The 25,018-nt window shown below is 34.7% G+C and overlaps 1 protein-coding gene across 1 annotated transcript; it reads right to left on the bottom strand.

The window, feature by feature from the left end:
* Positions 1–1,514: 1,514 nt before the first annotated feature.
* On the bottom strand, positions 1,515–11,265 carry LOC119544527 (translation initiation factor IF-2-like). Its single transcript, XM_037849994.1, has 3 exons — positions 11,158–11,265; positions 10,627–11,059; positions 1,515–6,349 (listed from the first exon to the last, which is right to left on the bottom strand). Exons 1-3 carry the CDS (start codon positions 11,263–11,265, stop codon positions 6,267–6,269), a joined length of 624 nt encoding a protein of 207 aa, XP_037705922.1. The 3' UTR covers positions 1,515–6,266.
* Positions 11,266–25,018: the final 13,753 nt, after the last annotated feature.

Below are 25,018 nucleotides of genomic sequence, written 5' to 3'. Positions count from 1 at the left end.
AAAATAAGAGGCTGAGGAAAAAAGCTCAGAACTGTATAAAAATAAAATAATGACTGAAGAACAGTGAAAGCACTATTGTTGTTAGAGAGGTTTCAGTGTAGAGATGGATAAAATAATCTGGAAAACAATGTGTACCCTTAGAAAAGCAAAGCAAAGAAAAATGAAAGACAAATGTCTAAAAAAGTAACTGTCAAAAATAAATATATCTATACTTTTAAGAAAAAGCATTTAAATGCCTGATTAGAGCAATATGATACTATCCTTCCAGATATAAAAAGTAGTTGTTATCATTGACATTATGTTGTAAGGTCACCATAACTAAATGCCTTCTTAAGATGGGAAATGAGCTCAAAAGATCTCTTACACATATGGCTCTATAGTCTTTGTATTATCTTTTTGTTATGATTTATCATTTAATCATTTGAGAATGGCAGCTCAGTCCAGATAATAGCATTAAAGAGTATAGCTCAACTTGCAGACATTGGCTGAACATTTTTCTTACATGAATAAAATTTTGTTACAGGTGTAAATCATTGTATTATCAAAGAGCACTTCAGGAATACATTAGTTATTTATTGTGAATGTTAGCTACAGCCATCATCCCTTCCTTTAACTATAAGAATGACCTGATGATTAGATAACCATCTATGTGACAACTACCAAAATTTAAACATACTTAATTTATGTGTATTCTACAGAGTTCTTTAAAGTGAATTATGATAAAATCTTTAATACAGGCTGGAAAGTGCAGAGAATTATGGACATTCATATCTGACATATAACTCTAATAAATTCTAACAATTTCCACATTTGCTTTTGATTATTTACTTATCATTTATCCAATACTGTGGAACAATCATCTCAACCCTCAGTAACTTCCTATTATATATGGATTAACCGGGATAGGTGAGTGTTTCTTCTGTACTTTAAGGTATAGCTGAAGTCACTCATGTGGCCTCATTCACCTGAGAACATAAAGAGTAGTAAAGCGTAAAATATGAACTCTCTTCTAGTTCATCTCTCTGTGTATGCTCTCATTATTCAGTAATTGAACCTGAGCATTTTTACCACATGATAGCATTCACAAGATGAAGAATATTCAATGTGGAAGTACTAAAGTCTTTGTCACTAAAGGTAGAAGCAAGAGAAGAATGTTTATTATCTCTAATACTAATTAGGGGTGCTTTACCCCCCAAAATAATATAAAGATATCAATAGCGTATATGTTTATACTAATAATTGCTAATTTAAAGGTATAAAATAAAATAAAATATAAATGGGTTTGAATTTTCCAATAAAGGAAAAACCTAAATGTGGAAAATTATACACTTCCTTATAGACACAAACACAAATATGAATGAAAGAATAGACATACCTTCTTCTTGGATTGTAAGATTCAGACACATAGGTGTCTATTTTGCCTTTATTTTAAATTTTAATGTGGTATCAATAAAATTAACGTAAAAGTTTTTTTAGTTGGATAAGTTTATTATAAAGCTTACAAGATAAACATACAAGAATTATTAATGCCTGAAAAAATAAAATAGCAACACTGGTGAAGGGTCAATTTTAACAAATATGAACATTTATTATAAGGTCTCTAAAATAAAAAGAAAAGTATGGTAAAGTCACATTCATAAACAAATAAGTGGAACAGAATTAAAATTCAGAAATATACTGTGTACAAAAAATATAGAATATGAAAAATGTGGTATTACATATCATGGAGAAAAAGTAGCCTTTATGAAAGCTATTGTGGGGACAAATGGATAAGCATTTGGAGAAATGCAAATTGGAATTATTCCATGAACCATATAGCAGGATAAATTTCAATAGAAACAGAGAACTAACTTTAAAACAAGAAGGAAAAGAGACAAAGTGACTTCTATCTGAACACATTAATATATGCTTTAATAACCTGGGAGTGTGGAAAAAAATCCCAACTTTACTCAAATTTAGAGGCATTAAGTGAATACATCTGACAACATTAAAATAAAACATTTGCATGGTAAGACTTTTTTAAAAAAGTAAAACACCACATCTGAAATAAAAATGAAAAAAATTAAAAATGGAGGAAAATTTCAATTTATATCATAAACCAAAATATAAAGAACTCTTATAAATTGACCTGGAAAAAAAATTAAGGGCTGGACTGAAAAGCTGTGTGAAAGGTATTCATTTAGTTTGGATTTCTAGGAAAGGAGAGCCTGATAAAAGGACTCAACTACAGGGAGTTTAATTAGGAGGTGATGCCAGGGAGGCAGGGAGAGAGTGTGAAGGAAAGTAAAACAGGAAAGGAACAAAAGTCAAAGTATGTTATGTAGAAGTGATTATAAGTACATTAGGAAGTTGCAGTGATAAATTTATCCTGAATACATCTTAAAAAGACAAATAGATTTTTTAAATTATAAGATTTGTAAAGAGACATGTTGGCTAGATTGATATGCTATAATAAATAATCAATAGGAATGCCAGGAGAAGAGAAAAAAATTGAAGAGCTGAGAAAAATGATTACTAGATATAATATGGAGTTTTCTAGACTTGAACAAAATCATAAGTCCAAATTGCTAGTGTAATCCAAGATAGGACAAATACAAGTAAATCCAAACCGGACACTAGTTAGTCAAATAGAAGCCATAGAGAAAGAAAAACATTAAACCTGCCAAGGTACAAAATGATAAAGTTAATTTAATAGACAACTGGATTGTCATCTAGCATCTCACCAAGAACAACAGACAATAGAAAATAATGGAATTATATTTTAACATGCTTTTTTTCCTATTCCTTTCCACCCATAATATATATTATCCCTTATTATGAATCACACATTAGCCTTTCAGGTTAAAAAGATAATATAAAACTTCCCTGTCCTGTTCCTACCTCAAATTTTTCCACAGTTACGATGCTGTTTGTAGCTTACAGCTGCTGATAGGAACCTTCCATTACTTAAGGAAGTTTCCTTCTATCCTTGGTATTCTGATATTCTGATATCTTTTTCCCAAAAATTGATTTCTTTCTGAATTTACTCTCTTGCTGAGGAAGATGTCCACCAAACGTTTGCACGTTTGTCTACTTTTTCTTCTAATATTTTGAATCATTTAACATGTATTGTTTACATATTTGAAATTAAATTGTGTACTTTATGATATACATGTGTAGCCGATTATGCCAATATGTGACATTAAAAAGACTATTATTTTTCCCCTGAATTTAATTAGCTTTTTCTTCAAATACAAAATTCCTGCATGTATTTGTGTTTCTTTCTAAAAGTACTACTTTATTCCATTGTTGTATTTTTAACATTGGTGCAAATACCACATTTTTTGTTACAAGAGACTTGAAGTAAATTTTAATATCTGAAAATTAATTTAAACCCAAGCAGGTATAAGTGGAAATGAAAACAGTCATTCTATTTGTGAGAATAAATAGGACTGGCAATTTAAAACTTTTAGGGGACAGACATGGCAGGGCATGATGGCCAATTTGATATTATGTTTAAGAATAATAATTCAGAATTTTAATGTTTTAGTACAGAATATGTGTAATATTTTCACCCAGACACCATAATAGGAATAGATATTTTCCTATAGATTTATTGGGGAGAAACCAAATGATTTGTACTTGCAAGTTGAGTATGTGGGAATGTAGTGCTCGGGTGGGCTCAGATGGAGAGATGTACATATGGTTATTACTACAGAGAGATGAAAGTGGAAGAAAATATCAAGACAGTCAGTGTAGATTGAAAAGAGAAAAGGGAAGATGTAGTTATTTCCTGGGGCTGCTGTAAATTACCAAAACTTTGTTGACTAAAACAACAAAAAATTATTTTCTCAGAGTTCTGGAGTCCAGGGGTCTGAAATCAAGGTGTTGGCAGGATTGGTTCCATCTGGGGCCACTGAGGGGGGTCAGTTCCATCCCGAGCTCCTGGCATCTGGGTGCTGCCAGCAATCCTTTCTGTTCCTTGTTTTGTAGCTTCATAACTCCAATCCCTGCCTCCATCTTCAGTGGCCTTTCCCTCTGTATCTGTATTTCCCCAATATTCCTTTCCTTTCTCTTATAAGAATATCAGTCATTATTTTAGGGCCCAGCCTAACATCAGGAATATCTTGCTTCAAGATCCTTTACTTGATTACATCTGCAGTGACCCAATTTCCAAATAACATCACATACAGAGTTACCAGGTGTTAGGACTTGGATATACTTTTTGCAGGGGACACCATTCAAACTTTGTACACATGACTATGGAACATTTGGCACACTTTTATATAAGAAATGTTCAAGAAAGAGAAAACAGATAGTAGATCAGGAGCAAGAACTGAAAGTTTACAGTGAGAACGTGTACTGTGTCAGAAAGAACAACACCTTTAGAAGAAGGGGTTGATGAGAATTGTGGTGAGCACAACGCCTGTCACCATACTAAGCACTGAGATTAAAATTAAGTGCTATACCTGCCCAGAGTCTTCAAAGAGCTTGTAACACAGTCAACATCACCTTCAATAAGGATAAAGTCAAAGACATTGTAGAAGAGTCTTCCAGTGTAACGTTCTTTTAATTGTTAATGAGCCTTTGTATCATTAGCTTTATATCGGCTCCTACATGATGATAATTACCCAAATAAAATGTAAATGACTCTGTAGATGTGAATTATTAATCTTTTCTGAAGCTGGAAAAAATCTTTATTTTATAAGTTAAAAAATCAATTCAGCTTTTAAAGGTGAAGACTTTGGCTCTTCCTTAAAACTTCTCTCCATTTTTACTGAGAGGGTCCACCTTGTTGGACACTCTTTGTTATGCCCACTAATCTCGGGAAAGATAAAGAAAACGCTGCATCTAAAGAGCCAAATTTCCAACTGGCTCTGGAGCCAGAGAATTCCCTGGTGTTCCCTGATGGGTGATCCTTGAGTTGGTCCCTGCCATGTGGAGCCATGAATGAAGCTGGCCAGGAAGACAGGTAAAGGATCCTTGGGGTGCATTTGTTATGTAGTTGTTGAAGTAATTATTTTAAGTAGCTATTATAGTACCTATTCCCCGCTTTGGGAATAATAGCAAATGAAGGTCAATTTCCCAGTGCTAAGGTCATAGTGGAAAGGTCAGTTCCAATATAAGTAAAAGAATCATGGCTGTTGGACAAGTCAATAGCAGAAACATGAAGGAAACTGGGCCTGAGACTGAGACTGCAGGAGATGAACTACAAAAGATGAGAACTGGATGTCTGGCTGATTGGGTTATGGGAAACCAGAATGGATTTGTGGAACATGTTGGCTTTATCCATGAATTTCTGAATAAAACAGAAATGGAAAAGTTGGTGCAAGCCTTAACTTCCTGAATTTAAAGAGAATGGATAATTTTATAAAAATTACCTTGAGTAATAAAAAATTATAGTCTTATTTAAATTTTGGACTGATAAAATATCAGATATGCATGTCACATTTGATTATTTTAAAATATCAGAATTCCAGTTTTGTATTTTGCTACTTGAACTCAAAAATGAACTGGAACTTAAATTTGTCATAAATGGAATGCATAGCCATAAGTTTTTTGACTGAAACTAAGATTGCTTAGGGCAGAGATAAATACTATTCCTCATAAGTAGGAATACTTTGGGCAAATAACAAATTATTAAATAAATTATTTTTCCTTTTATCTAACTTAACTGATATCACCTTGATTTTTTTGAAGCTTGATTTTCTACATAAAAGAAATATGACACCTTTCCTTAGCTTCCATATCCACTTTTTTGAATTGTTCATTTTCGTTTGCAACACATTTTTAAAAGAAAGAAGCTGAGCTGGTTGGATGAATCAGATTTATGTAATTTAAAAAAAAAACTCCTTCATGAATTATTTTTTGTGGATATAGTTTTTAGATCTCAAAAGAATTTAGAAGACACCCACCAATTTTTAAAATTGGTATAGCTGCTTAGGAAGACAGGGTAATAAAATATTTACAAGGGAAAGTACAGAAAAATTATAATGATATTTCACTGCAATGAGTTCAATTTACAGGAAAAAGACCTCTTCTCATATCCATATGTTAATTATACAATTAAATATACACCCATTTGGTCTGAAACGTACAATCTGTAATAAGTTTACAAAATTTCTGATTTTGTAGCATTAGATTCCTTTATCTGAAAATCTGAAAAGAAAGTATTTGAGTGACATGAAGAAATCATTATAAACTTCACCAAAAAAAATGATTTCAGTATTGCACTCTCTCCCTGATTCCCAAGATTTACTCTTCAATAGATCCTAATGGTGCGATCATCAAGATGCAGCCGTTGAAGTGTGATTGCTCAAAATGGGCTTTCCGATTAAATTCCACAGCATATGCAAGGCAGAAGTTGACGCTAAATGGAGAAAGAGAAATTAATCTTTATCGTGGTTATTATACTGACAAGTGAAGAAATGATGGAAATGGATCATGAAATAAATTGTGAGGGAAGGGCACAGCAGTAAGAATGAAACAAACTTCTTTCACTGCTAATAAGATATGTAAAATTTTCATTTTCATGTAGTCTAAAATAGTTTTATATTGCACAAATGAATACATTTTTCTAGATATTAGTAAAGAAATCCAGGGATTTTTTTTTAAATTATCTTGAAAAAGTATTGTCATAGAAACTGAATGATCCTGTGTGGCAGGGTAAAAATATACAGTAAATTTAGTTCAATTAATAAGAATCCCATAACAAATTGATTTAGACAAAACAGGTAAGTGATATAACAATTATCATAACATAGAGTGTAATAAAATGGGGCTAGAGGTATAAGCCTTGTATATCCTTCCATTTATTTTAAGATCAATAAAAAAGCCCCAAGATTAAATAAATAATTAACTAAATCAGCACACAATTTTTAAAAACCTAACATGTCCTCCCTAATGCCCACAATATTTTGTTTTCTACTTATAACTACTTAAAACTGTATCAGAGTAAATTTTGTATATATGATCATTAAATTCATTATTTAAAACTGTATCAGTGTAAATTTTGTATATATAATCATTAAATGTATTATTTAAAATGACAGAATAGTTATCCTTTTCAATGCAGTTATTTTAATTTTGGGTTTGAGGACTAGAGGAATTAAGGAAGACCTCTAAGATTTTCGTTTGGAGTAATCACGTAGATAGTTTTGTCATTTATTGAGATGGGAAAGGCTAGACTGATGTAAATCAAAAGCTCTGTTTTGGACTTGTGAGGCTGAGATGCCCATTAGCGTGTCAAGGTAAAGTGGACAATCAAGGATGCCGGTTTGGAGGTCAGCCAGTGATTTCCATTCAAATTGACTAATCTGTATTCTGCAAATTTGAAATGCCACCTTTATCAAGGACTATATGTCTGCAAATATAGGTGATTTCTGCTCTCTATTTTGTTGCATTTTTTTTCTATTTAGAACCACTTACTGATAGCTTTATTATTACAGTTTTAGAGTATTTTTTTTTATCTGGTAGATACTTCTCCTCTCATTCTCTTTGTTATAGTCATGTATTTAATCACAAAGTCGTTTTCAGAACTAATTCCTAAGCCTTCCTCCCCTGCAAATAATACTTTCCTTGACTCAGCGTCCATGAGTACTTGTTAGCCACTGCTGCCTTACGACCATCTTTTTGTAAGAACTTGTCCCTTCATACAGTCCCTCTCACTGTTTTGATATCAACCTCCCACACACATCCTCCCACAACCCTAACTCTCTGGCTCAGAACAAAAACCTGATCGTGGGACTATCAGTTCATATAAGATCCATATTCTCTTTAAAAAATAGGAATCAAGATTCACAGAAACTGGGTCAAACTCTTGGGGCTTAACCTGATCTATAATCTTATATAGACTCAGGTCCACCTGTTGTTCCTACTAATTTTAACATAGTCGGTGGTTAGAGAAAGTGGTCTGCGGAGGAAATTGGAGCACATTTGCAGAAAAGAAAGAGACACAAGACCATGCTGCCTTAGGAGAAATGAAAATATTTCTCCATTCCTTACTTTCCAATTTCAAGTTTTATACAGACCAGCTGTCTTCTGCCTTCCGATGTCTGTGAAATTAAATTTTGACTTATAAAAATTTCTTATAAAAATCACTTATAAAAATCTTATATAAATCTCTTTTTACTTAAGCTAGCTTGAGTCGGCTTCTGCTCTTTGAAAACAACTCTGCCATAAGACAATGATTTTTTTTTACCTTTATTTAAGAAGTATAAATACAAGAGAACATTTATTTAAATGCAACTATCATGAATAAAATGAAACAAACTTTCTTTTGAATAAAACAAAAGCAATAAACACTAATCTAATAAATAAGCATAGCTGGGACACTAAATTAAACATTTCAAATATATATTAGGCCACATCTGAAATATTTCTGATGTTGTTTTACTTACACATTGCATATGAAGTGTTATACCACATTCCTCCCTAAACCAAAGGCATCACTTAACGAACTGTTAGGTATGATGCTGCAGTGGACATTATTTGTTGCCTACTAAGCATTTACGTTTCCCTTTCTACTTCTTCATAGAACTTCAAAATTCATTCAGATTTGAAGTTTCCTTCACTTTGCCAAATGTTTCACAGAAGCTGTCCTTTGTCTCTTCCCTTTGCCTGTGACTAATTTGGCATGGGAATGGGGCACAGTTCTGGCCGATGAAACATAACAGGAAATCTGCAGTCTGTTGGGGGTGGGTGGGTTGTTTTAAACTGTGACTATGTGAAGTCAAAAGTTCTTCTTCCTTTGGAAATTCAAAAAATATGAATAGTTGCCTGGGTCTGTCTGGATCTCTTGCAACCACCGGGGTAACTGCCTTGAGGACAACATTAAGGACACCAAAAAAATGGCCACATACAATATATGCCTATGAAAGTTTGATGATATTTTGGAAACTGAATTCACTCACTCTGGAGAGGACCCACTTAACAGCTTCTGGATACCATGAAGAAATGCATTCCATTATTTTTTAAAACTTATTTGAGCTTAATTTTTCCTTATTTGTAGCTAAAGGTTTCCTAATGACTACAAGTACCAACTAAAATGTCTTATAAGATTCAAAAATTGCCTTGAATTAATAACATTGCCTTACTTCATCTAGGGGATAGTGATGACGTAGTAAAGAAAATGATCACATTGGCACAATACATTGTTGTTCAAGATGTTCCTCCTTTACTTTAAATAATTGTAATTGCATTCTTATGTTCTCAATCTTGGACATCTTTTTTTTAGTAATTCATTTCCCATCATTTATGAATTATTTAGATATTAATACTTAAAATTTTTTGATGATTTCTGCTCCTGATGTGGTGTTAGCTTTCAATAATTGAGTTTTAATCATTGCTTAAACAAGCTAGGATCCTGACACAAAATAGATGGTAAGCTTGAATAGGGTAACTTGAAGAAAGTCATCTCAAAGGACTATTTAAAAAGGTTAGTCAGTCATAAGGAGCTAGTAAAATGGGAGCTTCTTATTCCCCTTACTATGATAAATACTGCAAGGGAAAGGAGTGATTATGGAAATCTAATATGACAGAGTCCCAAGGAGAGTCACTTAACAAGTATTTATGTTAAGGGATGAGGACCTTAGGTGGGGGACAAGGGGTAAGTCAATATTCTAGGGATTCAGTCAATGATGTGCTGGTAAATGTTTAACAATCAGCTATGTAAAAAGAAAGGGAGGAAGGAAGGGAAGAAGGAAGGAAGGAAAGAAGGAAGGAAGGAAGGAAGGGTAGAATAAAGGAATGAAGGGAGGAAAGAAGGGGGAAGGAGGAAGGGAGATAGGGAAGGAGAAAGAGAGGGAGGAAAAGAGAGAAGGAGGAAGGGACAGACAGGCAGAGAGAAAGAGAGGAGAGATAAAGGCAAAGAAAGTTCTGATTTGTAGCATTTGCCAGTTTCTGTGGTATAAAATATTCAAGCCATAGCCAAAGAGACATTGATATCACTGAATGTGTAGTTCAGAAGGGATGCATAGAAGCACAGCATTATATTATATTATTTCCACAATACAGATAAAATAAACAAATAATCTCAAGAGTATAGATAATAATAAAACATAGTAAATATTGTTATATTGAGGGAGACAGTAAAATAGATGATAGTAAAATATAGTAAATAATAAAATAATAAGGGAACAATGCATTTTGAGTATTTGCTGCCTTTACTTTTTTTTTTTTTTACATTTTCCAATATTTGATTTTGGAAAAAATTCAAACATACAGAAAACTTGAAAGAATTTTACAGTCAACATGCCTGGACTGACTTCCCAGACTGTATAACATGTGTTCCCATGCTGGCTTTGTTGCTTAGCTGTCTGTATGTCAGTCCCTCCGTCTGTCTTCGTTTTGGATCCATTTCAAAGTGCCAGACATCAGCACACCTCACCCTGGACACTCCTGTGTGTTCATCACTGAGTAGAACTCAATATTTGTTTATAATTGTTTTTTTTTTTTTAGATAAATTGACATGCAGTGAAATGCCCAAATATTCAGTGTACCCTGCAGTAGGTTTTGATAAATACAGACACCTGTGTGACCCTAATGCCATTTCCACCAGCCCAGAAAGTTCCCTCCTGCCTCTCCCCCGTCAATTCCCGTCCCAAGCCCCAAACGCAACCACTGTTCTGGGGAAGAAACACCGTTTACCTGGCGGCGAGCACACAGGCCAGGACAAACCTTCGGGCCGTCTCCGCGGGGACGCCCCAGCTGTGTGCCCGGCGGCCGTGCAGGCGCCCACCCCGCGGCCGAGGGAAGGGCCCCGCCTGACGCCGTCCTTCCCCGGTGCGCGCGGTCCCGGCTCCCTCCTCCCGGGGCACCGCTGCCGCCCGCTGCTGCCCAGGCCGGAGGGCGCCCCGGGCCGGGCCCGTTCCCGGGTTCTCCCACCTCCACACGACCCACACGAGCTTGGAGCCCGTGTTCCCCGCGGAGGCTGCGCCGAGAACGCGCCCTTTCCGCCTCGCGGCAGCCTTACGGGGCTGGAGCGCGGCGCCCACGCAGCTCCCCCTCTAGGTGCGCGCTCCGGGGGGCTTCGCGCGTCCCCCCGGTGGGGCCCCGACCCGCCCCGAGTCCCGAGCTCTTCCTTCCCCCCAGAGGCAGCGCTCCCCCAGGCGCGTTCCTGGCCCAGCTCTGACCCCTGCCCCACTCCCTAGTGACGACCCTGTGGACCCCGCGCCCCACCCCGGGCCTAGGGCCTCTCTTCTCCGAAAGGGGGGCGCCCGCGGCCCGGGGCCCGAGGTGCTCGGAGAAGGCGCCGGGGAGGCCCGAGACCGCGGCCCCAGCGCGCATGCGCTGCCTTTACTTTGAATATAATTTCTTAATTTACAAACTTCCTGAAGATGGGTGTTTCATCTGGAGTGAGGGGACTGTACTAGATAAATGTGAAGATACATTCCTACTCTAAATTTCCATATTCTAAATATTAAAAATTTTTGTTTCCTCTAATTGTTAAAACTGGTTAGATTTAAGTGTTGACTTGGCTCAGCTATAGTATCCAGTTATTTAATCAAACGCTGTTCCAGGTGTTGTCGTGAAGGCATTTTGTAAATGTGATTAACATCTATAATCAGTTGACACTAAGTAAGCAGAGTACCCTGGATAATGTGGATGGGCCTAATCCAATCAGGTTGAAGACCTAGGGAGAGAGAAAAAACAGAACAAGATGAAAAACTGCAGTTTCCCACTGAAGAGAAGAAATTTTGCCTCAAGAGTGCAGCATTAACTCTTGCCTGGTTTCCAGTCTGCTGACCTGCCCTACAGATTTCAGACTCGAGTCTGCAACGTCAACTCCTGCCTTGGTTGCCAGCTTGGCATTCTGCCTTTCATATTTTGGACTTGCAGCCCCCACAGTCCCGTGAGTCAATTATTTAAAATAAATCATATATATGGGATATATATATATCCTATTGTTGTTCTGTTTCTGTGGAGAACACTGACTCATCCACTCTCCATACCCTCTCCAACTCTCCACATTCAAGCATTCTGGAAGATTCAATTTCTCCTTAGAGTATATATATTGATTTCATAAAATGTCAATAGGAAAAGGAGAATTAGTGATCCCTTAAGCTAAGATCATCATTTTATGGAATAGAAGACTGAAAACCTGAAAGGATAAATGGCAAAACCATGCCTAATATATTAGCCCATCGTGATACCTTTTCACACATTAAGTCTTATTTTGAACCAAGGGAAAATATATTGGAATTATATTAATTGAATTTATATTAAATTTACAAGAATGAATTCTGTATTCTGGATGCATTTTTTAATGTCATGTTTCATGATCAGGAAATGAAAAATGTTATTCTCAAATATTTTAACCTTAATGTACACAGAGTTGAAACCTATCCTTTTTATTAATAAAGTAATGCAAAGGTAAAGAAGTAGGCTATTAAATACTATGAATTATCAGAATTTAAAATTATACTCTCCTACAATTTTAACAAGATTCTGAGAAAAAGATTCTATATATTCATATCTCAGTTACCAAATGTCTTTAGTAACCACATTATAAATACGCAAGTTCTACTAGCTTCCCTTAAGATACATATGCAAATGATATACTTGCTAATTGTCTAAGACTCCATTCTTTATTTCTTGTTGCATCACAATTTAAGCTAAAGCATAATTCTATTTTATATACCAACAAAATTGTCATTCTGGGAAATAGCTTTCATAATATTTACTGAGACCATATAAAATGAATTATTATTGCAAGTAAGTGTGGACTGTGAAATGGTTTAACAAAATGCTTGCATGCCATATTCTTTCTTGTCCTGCTCAACAGTTACAATAAAATAGACAGGATAGGGCTCTAAAGAACAGTGTAGAATTAGAAAAAGAAATTACTGTATATTATGTTGCCATTTGATATTATGCTCTGTAGCTTGCTGACAGTAATCTTAATCAGGATTACACTAGAGATATTAAAAATATACTTTGCCATCTATTAACAATCAGATACTCAATTTATCTTGTGTCTACATTTGCATGCTAATTTTAAATGCTATTATTGTAATTAACAGAACATTGGAAATCCCATTTGATTAGAAATTTGAATGCTAAATTAAAACATCAATAAAATTCAGCAAAGACAACGTACTCAGGAATGAAGAAAATGTGAATCATTCTGAAATTTTGTCTGTGAAGGACAAATTAAATTCAACTGGGACAATGTATCATCTGTACTGACATTCAAAAAATTATAAAGGTTTGGCCATTGGCTCACTAGGTAGATAACATGTTATCAGATGCATCTATTCACATGACATGAGAGGATGTGTACATGTATTTAACTCCTCAAGCAATAATAAAATTAGTGCTCATTTTTGCTGCCTTGCCAATGAAGAATTTAAATGTCTCCTTCATTTTTGAGAGTCTTTCAATTAAATATATCAGAGGCCCTAATCTAAGTAAGGTAGGGCTAAGATTATAGAATATATGTGGGGGTGGGGAGTGGGGGATCTTTTTTGGCTAAGAAAATCCAAGAAATTCAACAAATCTACAGAAAAGCAGAATGAAGCTAGACTAAACATTCATTTGGATTTCAAACACTCTAATTAATCTCGTATATTTTTCTCTATTTTTGTTGGTTATTTGTCCAGTTTATTTTTTTCCCTAAATGGTGAAACACTTGGCAAACATGAACTTTAAGGTTTCTACCTGTATCTGTGGAAATAAATGAACATACACATGAGAACAATCAAAAGCTACTATTCAAAGTTTGCTATGGCAAGAGAGTGAGTCCAGGCATCATTACTTGCATTTGGCACACACTCAAAGGCAGGTAGAGGAGTTGGAAAGCTTTATAGCAGAAACAAGGGGAGACTTGACTTATGTACTGACTGGAAACTCTTAGCATGAGGAAGCTGGAGGAAAGCTAACTAGAAAAGGGGCATCTTATATATTTGGTTAGGGGATTATGTTTGGCTTTCTCCCATTGGTCCTAAGTTGGAAGTGGGGACAAAAATTAGGGAAGCTGTCAGTAATTGATTAAGTCCTGGATATTTGGGCTGATTGTTACTGGGATTGTGGTTTAGTTTCCTGGACTGATTGCTGTTATAGTTTTCTGGACCAGTTGCTGCATATAGTGGGTCAGAGTTCTGTATTTATATATGGTTGGCCATTGTCAGTTTAGTTATCCAATCTTTTTCTGGATTCAGAGTTTTAAAATCCTAGGAAAGTTTCTAATTAGCCCAGCTTGGGTTGACTTCCCATACATAGCCATTTGATTGGGTAATATAAACCTTTTTTGATTGGATAATATAAGGATGAAGACGCTCTCTTAGGGGCAAAACTAGGATAGGGCAAGTTTTGTAGAAGAGGCTGTTGTTCTCAGAAGTAGGAATGATAAGTCAACCAAATAACTTTTGTTTAATATGCATTGTCATAATTGCACATGCAATTTAAATAAACTATCTTTGGATCTTAGTTTGGGTTACTACATTCAAAAATATTTTTCAAGTACCTACAATATTTTACAGGCTGTGCTAAACACCTGGGATTCCACAGTGAAGAAGACTGATAGCTTCTTCACTTTACCTAATGTACATTCCAGAGTGGAGAAAGATTGACAACAGGTTGATGAACAAATTTAAAAAAAAATAAATTGTGATAGGTATCACGTGGAAAAGAAACAAGGGATTGAGATAGTGTTGATGCACAGTGGTTATTTTAAATATGTCCAGGAAAGAACTTTCTGACATGGTCATTTTAGCCAAGGAGGGAATAAAAACAGCTTTGCAAAATCTCAGATCTGTTCAATTAGTGATCTGTATCTAGTGAAGGACAGACCAGCCATAGTTAATGTTGAAGAAACAGCCAGATCACGCAGGAACTTGAACACCTAGATACGGGTTGTATTCTAAATGCAAAGAGAAGTCCTTGAAGCATTTTAAGCTGGGAGCAGCATAATGTCATTTATATTTTAAAAGGGTCCACTCTTTCTGCTATGTAGAGAATGATGTGGGGTGTGTGGATGGATGAAAAACCTTATTTGGTGATGTATTGGTTGTAGGGGCTGAGGAAAATGGAAGAATCTGGGTTAACACCTTGTTTTAAAGCTTGAGCAGATAGATCATGCTAGCAAGCACTCAGATGGAGAATGCTTGTATATTTAGAAGTGTGATAGGAAGAAATTGAGAGTTTATTTTAGGAATGGTGATGTTGAAGTGACAGAGAAACACAAATGAAAAAAATATCAGGTAGTTTCACACATGAGCGTGGCAGATAAAGGCAAGGACAGGAGATGCTTTTAAAAAGGTATGTCATCTCTGGTGCAGATTCCATTACCTTGATCTGGAACCCTAGGGGTCTACATTGTGATTTTTTTTTTCTTTGGAATCATAGATAGATTGTTTTCCTATCAAATACACCTCTAATATTCCAAGGTCTGTTGGATCATATAGCCAAAATGACACCAATGTTTGGACCTCCTGCAGAGATTATTTTTTCTGTTTTGGGCCTACTCTGAAATAATCCTTTAAGTAAATTGCTGTAGATCTTTCTGGGAAGGATGGGGGATTTCTCCTAAATACACTTGCCAAGATTTTGCAATGTCCTTTCAAACAGGAATGCAGGCTCTCTTTTAGTAATGGTTTCAGAGCTTGAGAAATGGCTTAGGTCTGGAAACATCTGAGCACTGATCTTCTCATAATAGGACTGCTTCCTTCAGTCTCCTGATAATCCTTGTTGATCTGCTTGATTGTAGAGAGTAAGCAGTACCCTTGGATCTTCCCTCTCGCAACAATGTGATATCACTGTTAACTACCTCTATAGCTCTCTGCAGATGGGCCCCCTAACTGCCACTTTGATCTTGCTGTGCCTTGTGATAATTGTGCCCACCTGGCTTTTAATGTTTAAGGGCCACCACCTGGCCTCTATCATTTTGGGCTCTGATAGCCCTCATTGTAATGAGGGAGCCCTTTCCTTTACAGCAGCACTGCAGTCTGCCCAGGCCTGAAGAAGGGAGCCAACACTGAGGTTCTCAAAGGTGCTGGTGTCCCTCTCATAGCACATCTTATCACTTTGGTAAGTGGGCTGCCCTCAGGCTGATCCATGGAACACAGCTAGGCAGTGGGTTTTCTAGCTTTATGTTGTCTGTCTACTGTGCCATCTGGCATCTTGCATGGGTATTTATAAAGGAAATAGATATTAGCAGTGTCTGTCTAATATATATCTAATTCATGACACTGGCAAAATTACTTCAATTCTCTCATTTGAAAATGGTAATTTAAAGAAACATAACCTCATTGGGTTTTTCTACGAGTATTAGAAATAATTTATGTAAGCCTTTCAGCATATGGTACATGGTAGGAACTTAATCAATATTTACTGAATAAATGAATTTAATCAATCAATACACAACAATTAAGTTTATGATAATTACAAATGGAATTGTGTCAGACAGTTTTCTATAACATGCATTGTCTTTATTATATTCTGAAAAAAGTGAAAATAATAAGAAGATACATCTTTTACTTTACCATTTTAAGTGTCTGTTCCTAGGAGGTCTAGAGTTACCAAGGAATATAAAATATCCTGAGTAAAACAGAGTTGGTGATTTCAGACCTTTGAGCAATGAAAATTCAATTTACATGTTATTGAATTCTATGATGAAAAGTAAGTCTACAAATAAATATACAGTTTTAACTGTAAATTGAAAATATTTTAGTTATGTAGCAAAGGCATCAGATTGTATGCCTAAAGATGATTCTTTGCAATAATCTCTGTGTTGCATGTTGTTTCAATGCTGCTTTTAGTGATCCAAAACAGTATAAAATCCCACTTTGGATATAAGTTCAAAGTCAATGTATAAAGTACAAAACATACCTACCTGTAAACACACATAAAGAGAGTTTTATTACTTTGTAATCAACATTACTTCCTAATCAAAACTTTATTAGCCAGGTTAATCATCCCACTCACTTGATTCACAGACACAAGACAAAGATTTGACAATATTATATATGTTCAAACAAATGTGGTATAGCATATGAAGTGCAGATAAAAAAGAGAGCTTTAAAATTTGCTTTGGCCAGATGGCAACACCAAAATAGATTCTGATCAGCCAAGACCACATCTTGAGAGGCATAATGTCATTTGTATACATAAAATCAATAAATTTTAGGTTAGTTGATTCAAATGCTATATCCTCTTTTGACATCTAACATCTTGTTAAATTCCACCAAGTGTAAGTAGACTTTATGCTATATATTTTTAAATAAGGCTTTTTATTGGTCATTGGTTTCTTGATGAATGCAATATAGATTTTGAACAATATATTAAATTAACTTAATAATATATTAATTAACTTAAAGTAACTTAATATATATTTTATTGCTCCATATCACACTAGACATGTCATGCTGAAATAAAAATCCTAATTAACAGCTTCAACATGAAAAAGATAAATTCCAACTCAAGTATTAAAACCAACCAACAGATAACTTTGAACCATACAATTGCATTGTACACACTCAAATTCTATTGGTTTACTGTTGCTGAAGGAAAAAAAAAATCACAGATAAAAATCTGAGAGTTTTGTAAAGGACATGATTGGGGAGGACCAATTGAAGGGATGTTGATAAACAATCTAAGGAACTTTCAAAATCAACTAACTTTATAATATTTTAAGTTATTATTTTTAACTTATATATACATAATGATTATTGTAGGTAGGGAATATTTAGTAATGCAATACCCGTTTACCCACCACCCACCTAAAGAATAGTAGCTCATAATGACTTTAAAGACCTTGGTATGCCTCTCCTCATTCTGTTCCTCATTATCTCTTCCTCAAGAATAAATTGAATTTTGTCTTAACCATTGCCATGATTTTTGCTATAGTTGTACAATATACATATATAAATTCTAAGTATGTGTGTGTTTGTGTGTGTATAATTTGTATTTTGGGTTTCTGTATTGTTTGTAAGTTATATCATATAGGATGTATTATTCTGTGACTTGCTTTTATTTTTCAAATTTCTCTTTGTTAATGTCTGAAGTGGTCGCTCATTTGTTGCACTGCTATTTCACAGTCTTATGTAAATATTCAAAAACTAAATTATTTGTCATTTTGCTGCAAGACATTTTGATTTTGTCCAGATTTTTTGGATTTAAAATAAGCCCACAAAGAACATTTTTGTGCATTGCATGAAGTGTATATGTTCAAGAACACTTTTTCTTTCCTACATATATGTATAAAAAGAGTTTGCTTCTCATTTGGTAAATATTAACACTTGGTCCATATTTAAATTAGATTACTTGTAATTTTCCTATTGATACGTAGTTCTTTCTTTATTTTGGAGACTAATCCTTTATTTATGGTCACTGTAATCAGAGAAATGTAAGATTTTACACTGCTTATCTCAGTTTGGCATCAAGGATCCCTGATTCATCTACACTACTTTGTACAAGGGCCTCAGTCTCCCATTTCCCTGTGGGCATCAAAACCCTAAATTTGAGTTGTGCGTTATCCTTCACCTCAAAGACAGCAAAGCTTCAAAATTTACACTTACCAAACTCATCCCCATACCAATCCCTAACCCTAAGGGCTTTTCTATATATTTTTTGAGAGTTATACAATAATTTAATTGTGTGTGTGTGTGTGTGTGTGTGTGTGTGTGTTGGCTAAGGGACTTTGAAAATATTTTGCTGTACATTTAAAGAGTAATATTATGGTATTTTTCCGTTCATGTAGATAAAACAAAGTGTTAATTAGACATTCCCTTTATAACATTACTACTGTTGAGTGGTCTAAATAACAGCAAAGCTTAGGCCATGGTATGCTGCCAGCTTTTACATTGTCCTCCCCCAATCCCAATGGCTTTCAGTACAGCTTTTGCTTCACTAGCCTGTTATCATGTTAACCGTTGGTGTAGTTGGGCTATGCCTGACTCATTCTGGACTTAGACAATGCATTTGTGGACAAGTTTGATTCTTACTGCAGTCATTTTCCTTGAGTCTCTGACTTACCACTCCAGTGGCAGCATGTGCCATGAGTTTGGACAGAGGAAAATTAAATTTATAGGAAAAGATAACTTTTTTCTTCTTAAGGGAAAACTTCTTGTTACCCTCAAATCACATTCCTGGCAATTACTTATTTTTCTCTAACGTGATATTTTAGACCAAAATGTTGGTGCATTTTCTTACAGTTCAGGGCACAATACCTGATTGAGGAACTTATATGTGATGCAAGCATTTTTTTATGAGCTTCATCTTATTGGACAGATTTTACTGCTGCCACCGTGCACACATTTATACAAGCACTCAGGCAATCAGAGTTGGTCATTCCTGCTAGCCTAGGCCTCAACCATGAAGTTTTGCAATATGACATTAACATCAAATATTTTCCAATTCAAGTTCATCCTTTATTGAATGAGAAAATAGAATTGGCCTAGAAAAGCTCTCAATAATGTTTGTTTTCATGACATATGAATTCTCAAACTGCTGTTTATGTAGGTTGGAGGTTGAGGAGATAAAACATGCTTTAATTTCTTCCTGAATTATGATTTCACATTTTTAAGCTGTCTTTCTTATAAACAGAATTGAAGCATAAAGATTCGGCATATGGCTGAAGAGGTTTCCCAAGACTTCCTCCAAAGTTTTTACTCTCTAGTCGCTAGCAGTGGGAGCAGCTGCAGGGCCCTTAGAATAAGTTAAGGTTACCTAACATGGGATAGAAGAAAAATGTGGATTCTGAGGATACTGCACTTCAAAATGAGAGAAAAGGAGGCTGATCCACACATTCTCATTCTTTTTCCCCGAATTTCTAATTAGATATACCAGTAAATGTGGAATGGAGCGGTCAGAGGACTTCCTTGCATAAAATTTCTCTCTTGGAATTAGAAGAAGTTTCTTTCTCTCATGAAAATTTGAGGCAAATTTTATCGCTTAATAATATAGTATCTGCCAGCTATAAGAACCACCTCTTCCATTGCTCTGTCAACTTCCATCTTCATGCTTAAGGTTAGTATATGAAATACATGAATTCTCTGTTACATGCAATAGTAATGAGTCTAGAGCCTCCAGTTAACTTTGGAGAGTAGCTACTATTATTATAACTTCTCCTCATGTATCAGGGATTCTATGAATTTTTGAAATTTTGCAATGGTTCACTTTCTGTGAGCTGAAGATTTTTAGGGAACAATGGAAATACTTCCTCTTCTTGAATATTCCAGAGAAACTTAAATACAACAAAAATAATTTACAAATTCTACTGAATATAGAACCAAATAGTAGACAGCAGAAAGTATCTTTTTATTTTAATATAGCTGAGGCTTTCTCATATGAAACCTGTTGCTATCAAAGATTTTCTCAAAAATACAGAAAGATTACCTTGAGTCAAATAAAACTGTATTTTCAATGAGTATTTAATGGCATGGGGAAATTTTCATGATGTGGTGTTAAGTTTTTAAAAATGCATAGTCATTCTGTTAGTACTACATCCATTGCATATGTATGAAAATACACACAAGCATGCCCATTACATTTTTTAAAGGAGAAGGAAATATACTTACATGTTAAAAATGATACTCCTGCAAAGCAAAATATGGGTAAATTTCAGTTTGTCACCATCTCTCTCTAGATTTCCTTTTTACTCTCTGAGTTTAACCTAGGGAATCGCAGGAGATCTCTGTATGATTAGCCCTGAGTCTCTTAATAATAACAACAACATTTTAATTTTGTTTCAAGTGTTAAAATTACTGCTACACATAAAAAAATAGGGAGAATAGCTCTAGTTATTCTGGGCATAGTTTTAATTTTTGTTCCAATCTCTTTGAGTCACATGAAAAGAAAATATATGCTTTAAATATGGAATAAGGGCTTAACTGTTAACTAATTTGTTACAGAGTGCTGATCTAGAGTCAAAAAACCCAGATCAGAGATTTGGTATTGCAGATTCCAGTTATGTGGCTTTGGACAAATGACTGATCCCACATAGTGTTGGGGTGAACATTTCCAAGTCAGTGTGTTCATGCCAGGCTGTTGTTGTTGTCATTGTCCCCTTAAAGAAAATTAAGATTGAGAAGTGTCTGAGAATTTCTTAGGAATACTGGTGTTCATTGTATAACCTTTTCTCATTTAACTAGGGAGAAAAAATTGCTTCCCAAAATGAGTGTACTTTTTACAGTATTATTGTCCAGGTAGCTTGTTTTATTGTGATATATTAATATATTCCCAATTTTAGGGAACATAGTGTTAAAGGTTAGAGAGACGGTTGTCTGATAATGGAATCTGGTGCTAACATAATTTTAATTTTGCCTCCAGAAGACCTGTATTTCTCTCTTATCTCATTGTGCAAATGTTATAGTGAGTTGACTTCCAACAATATAGGTTAAATGCATCAATAAAGGGAAATAATTAAAATGAAAAAACTTTATTTTTAATATAAGTAGTGTCTGCAGAATTGTGGATTTGCACAGTAGAAAACTATTATATCCTTCCATTTTATGAATATATTTGCAAAATAACCCATGGGAACCTGTATTTTATGCATGATTTTTCCATAAACCCATAACTTCTCTAATAGAGAAAAACAATAACATTTAGAAAACAGTTTATCTACTACAAATGCTTAATTTTTTCAAGCATCTGTTTTATCTATATTCCTTGATAAATCCAAATATATAATTAATGTAAACATGTAAAATTATATCTCTCAATGGCAGAGAAGAAAATACATTTAGAAACATTATTTAAAAATAGATTAAAAGTATGAAATATTGTGCGGAATCAGGGATACAAAAAAAGATCATGATTTAAAATCTTGGATATTAGTGAAAACTTTTATCCTGTTGTATTGAAAAAATACATTCAGGCTAAAATTTTCATGTAGTTGTCATGACAGCATGTGTATTTTGCCTAATATGAATATTTGAGAAGGAAATAAAACTAACTTCCAGACAAGGTATTGCTTTCAATAGGTAGCGAATACTGCAACCTGTTTTAGTCTATTTAAAGTTAAATAGTATTTAAAGTTATTTGCATTTTGCTTGGTTAATGCAAAGAAGACTGGAATGAATTCTAGACATCTATGGCATTAAAGTGATAGTTTTCATTTTCAATATCATTTGAAAATCTTTTTCCTCACCTTAAAATCACTAAGCATTTCCAGGGATAAGTTTCTCTAAACACTTTTATTAGTTAATACTATTCTATAAACAGGTTGAGAAAAAATAAATTTAGACATTTACTCATTTAGATGTATTTCTAAAATATACAAGGAATTTAAATGGATATTTTTAAAATATTAATACAATTCAGAAAAGCATAAAGGGTTTCCAGTAGGGAACTAGTGAAAGAACTGATGGCACATCCAAAGAATAGATTGTTTGTCAAGTATAAGCCAGGAAAGCATATTTCAAAGTGAAAAGAAATGTGCAGAAAACAGGGTAGAATATTATAAATTTTGCTTTTTTTAAAAGAAGTTTATGTGTGTTGGAAACTTATTTTTAGTATATTGGGAGTGAGCTTGAGGCAAAGCAGGGGAATGGAATCTTACTTTGCTTTTTCTACATTTCTACATGGAAGTTATCAGTCTGAGGGTAAAATATGACCCATATTTTGTTTGAAGTTTTGTTTTTTTTTTAACTGTTAGCATTGGCAATTGAATATTTTTCTAACTCCTGAAAATCTGGATATTTCTCTCTCCTCTCTCTCTCTCTCTCTTTCTCTCTCATACACACACACACACACACACACACACGCATACAGTCCAGCTTCCCATGAGAAAATATAGGCCGCATTTCTGCACATCTGTTTCCAATAGGATTTATTGCCGGCTACTTATTTATGAAGCGTGTGCTCCTTAACTTCTTCCATTTCTTTCCTGACCCCAGGTGCCTCTTGGTTTGCAACCAATCCATGAGGTACTGAGGTACAAAAGACTGAAGAAAATGATTAAGAGGGAGAAAGATACTTCAGATAGAACCTGAGAGGGTAACTACATGCTTCTTATTTCATAGTGTGGGAAACTAAAATTTATAAATATGTTCAGCAGGGGTTTGATCCTGGAAATCAACTCATCCTTATTAATTCATAGTAGATTGATTTAATAAGTAGAATTATGATTTATGTTTTACAATGGAAGTTGTACAAATTTGAAACATTAGTCTATATGTTAACCATCAAGAACAAGAATCAATGGAACTTGAAGTCTGATTTCAGAATCTAAAGTTTGCTTGATGAGCAAAGAAAATTCCTTGCTGCCATGTGCCTGTTATCTATTTCTTCTTATTTTATCTTTACAATAATTTTTTGGGGGCTCCATTTCTCCTTTGAAAAAAAAAATGACATTCAGAAAAAGTTAAGTAACTCCACTGAAGCCGCAATGCTAATGTGTTAGAAAAATGAGATTTTATCAGTGGTTTGTCTGATACCCAGCATCGGATAGTCCATTCTGTCACACTTTCTCTCTCTACAAAGAATAAAACGTGTCAGGATATAGGACTTGCCTCCCTAATAGCATAAATATGTGCCAGCCAGACTTCACTCTGGCAATGAAAGAACACCTCATCCACTAAACAGAATACCTTTAAAGAGAAGTAAATAATCTGTTTAGAAATAATCTGTTAGAAATATCTCTGTTAAATATTTCTGTTAAGAAAATATCTCCCTTAACTGGTGGCTAAACAGGGTTAAATACCTGTTCATCTACATCCCAGGCCTATTAGGCAGTATTCCTCAAAACTCCATACAAATGGAAATTTACCATTTGCATCTTATTGACATATCATATTTTCTAAAATAACATAATTTCTTACATTTGTTTACAATAGAAATGCCTGACCTCTTTTTGTGGGAGAAGCACTCATCTCTCATTAGCAAAACTTCTGTAAACCCTCTTCTATTTCTCGAATAGTTAATCCTGAAATTTACTCTACAGTCTCTTAATTTCAGAATTTCCCCAGAATCTGGCAATATAGACCAAATTGAGCTAGTGACACCTACACATATCCACATAGCCTGAACTAATATATCTTTGTAATTTGACCCCAAATCCTAATAATGATCCTCCCACTTTCATGCCTAAAGTCCAGAGCTATGTTTCAAAGAGCCTCATGGATCACTTTACTCAGAGAGATATTGCCAGAACCTCAAATTTAAATTTTCCAAACCACATTTCTCCTCTTTTTTCTGAACCTGCTCATCGTAACTTCTCTATTTCTTTTAAGCTACCACCCTTATTTCACATTAGAAGAAATATCTGAGCTAATTCTAGCTCTTCCTGTCATCTTTTAAAATCTTTTGGTATTTAATTTTTCATAATTTGACCCCCTTTCCCATTCTATTTTTGAACCAACCTGCAATCATTATATTTCAGTATTTCATTCCCCTCTCAGAATACCATAGTAGTCTGCAAGCTATTACACTAGTCTTCCCTAGACCAAAACTTCCCTTCAAAATCACACCAGGTAAAAGTAGTTCACATACTGTTAATTCTGAATTTTAATATACTTTCTGCCTATCAAATTACTAATCCTAGCATTCTAGGCTCTACAGATTATGGAGCAGGGTTTCTTTTCTAAACCTGCTTGACGTCATTCATTTTTAAACACTAAATTACTACCAATCTAGATTATTTTTAGTTTTTAAAATTTTTCTTGCAGTTACTATCTTCTGTGACTTTATTCACATTTCTTCTTCCTTTTATTGTTTCCAATTTTACCACATCATGAAGAAATGCTGTTTGCCCTCAAAGATGCAACTTAAGTGATTAATTTTCTACTGAAAATTCTCTCCCTCTTATGAAAACCCCATGGGCTCTGAGTATCTCTCATTCATTTACTGCATTCTGATATTGCATATTTAAATTCTGCTGCATTCATTAATATCATCTCCACTAATCCTGTCATCTTCATAGTCATTCTTGACCTGAACTGCTACCTGTATTCCTTCCTGTACAGTAACATATGTCTTAGATAAGGCCTGGAATATTCAATACAAGATTGTTGAATCAATGAAAGCACTAAGCAAAGAAACCATAATATTTGTAAGATGGTGTACTGGTTTGGATATATTATGTCCCCCAGAAAAGCCA

The sequence above is a fragment of the Choloepus didactylus genome, chromosome 9 (genome assembly GCF_015220235.1).
Source record: "Choloepus didactylus isolate mChoDid1 chromosome 9, mChoDid1.pri, whole genome shotgun sequence".
Classification (NCBI taxonomy): domain Eukaryota; kingdom Metazoa; phylum Chordata; class Mammalia; order Pilosa; family Megalonychidae; genus Choloepus; species Choloepus didactylus.
Note: the sequence above shows the minus strand (reverse complement) of the source record. Positions and strands in the feature narration are given on the sequence as shown.

Bases quoted from the DNA above. Each gene is read 5' to 3' on its own strand.
- LOC119544527 (XM_037849994.1), bottom strand. From the start codon at position 11,265: ATGCGCGCTGGGGCCGCGGTCTCGGGCCTCCCCGGCGCCTTCTCCGAG. The intron at 11,060-11,157 runs GTGGGGCGCGGG...TCTGGGGGGAAG, and splicing joins AGAGAGGCCCTAGGCCCGGG to GAAGAGCTCGGGACTCGGGG. The intron at 6,350-10,626 runs GTAAACGGTGTT...TTCTCCATTTAG, and splicing joins GCCTGTGTGCTCGCCGCCAG to CGTCAACTTCTGCCTTGCAT.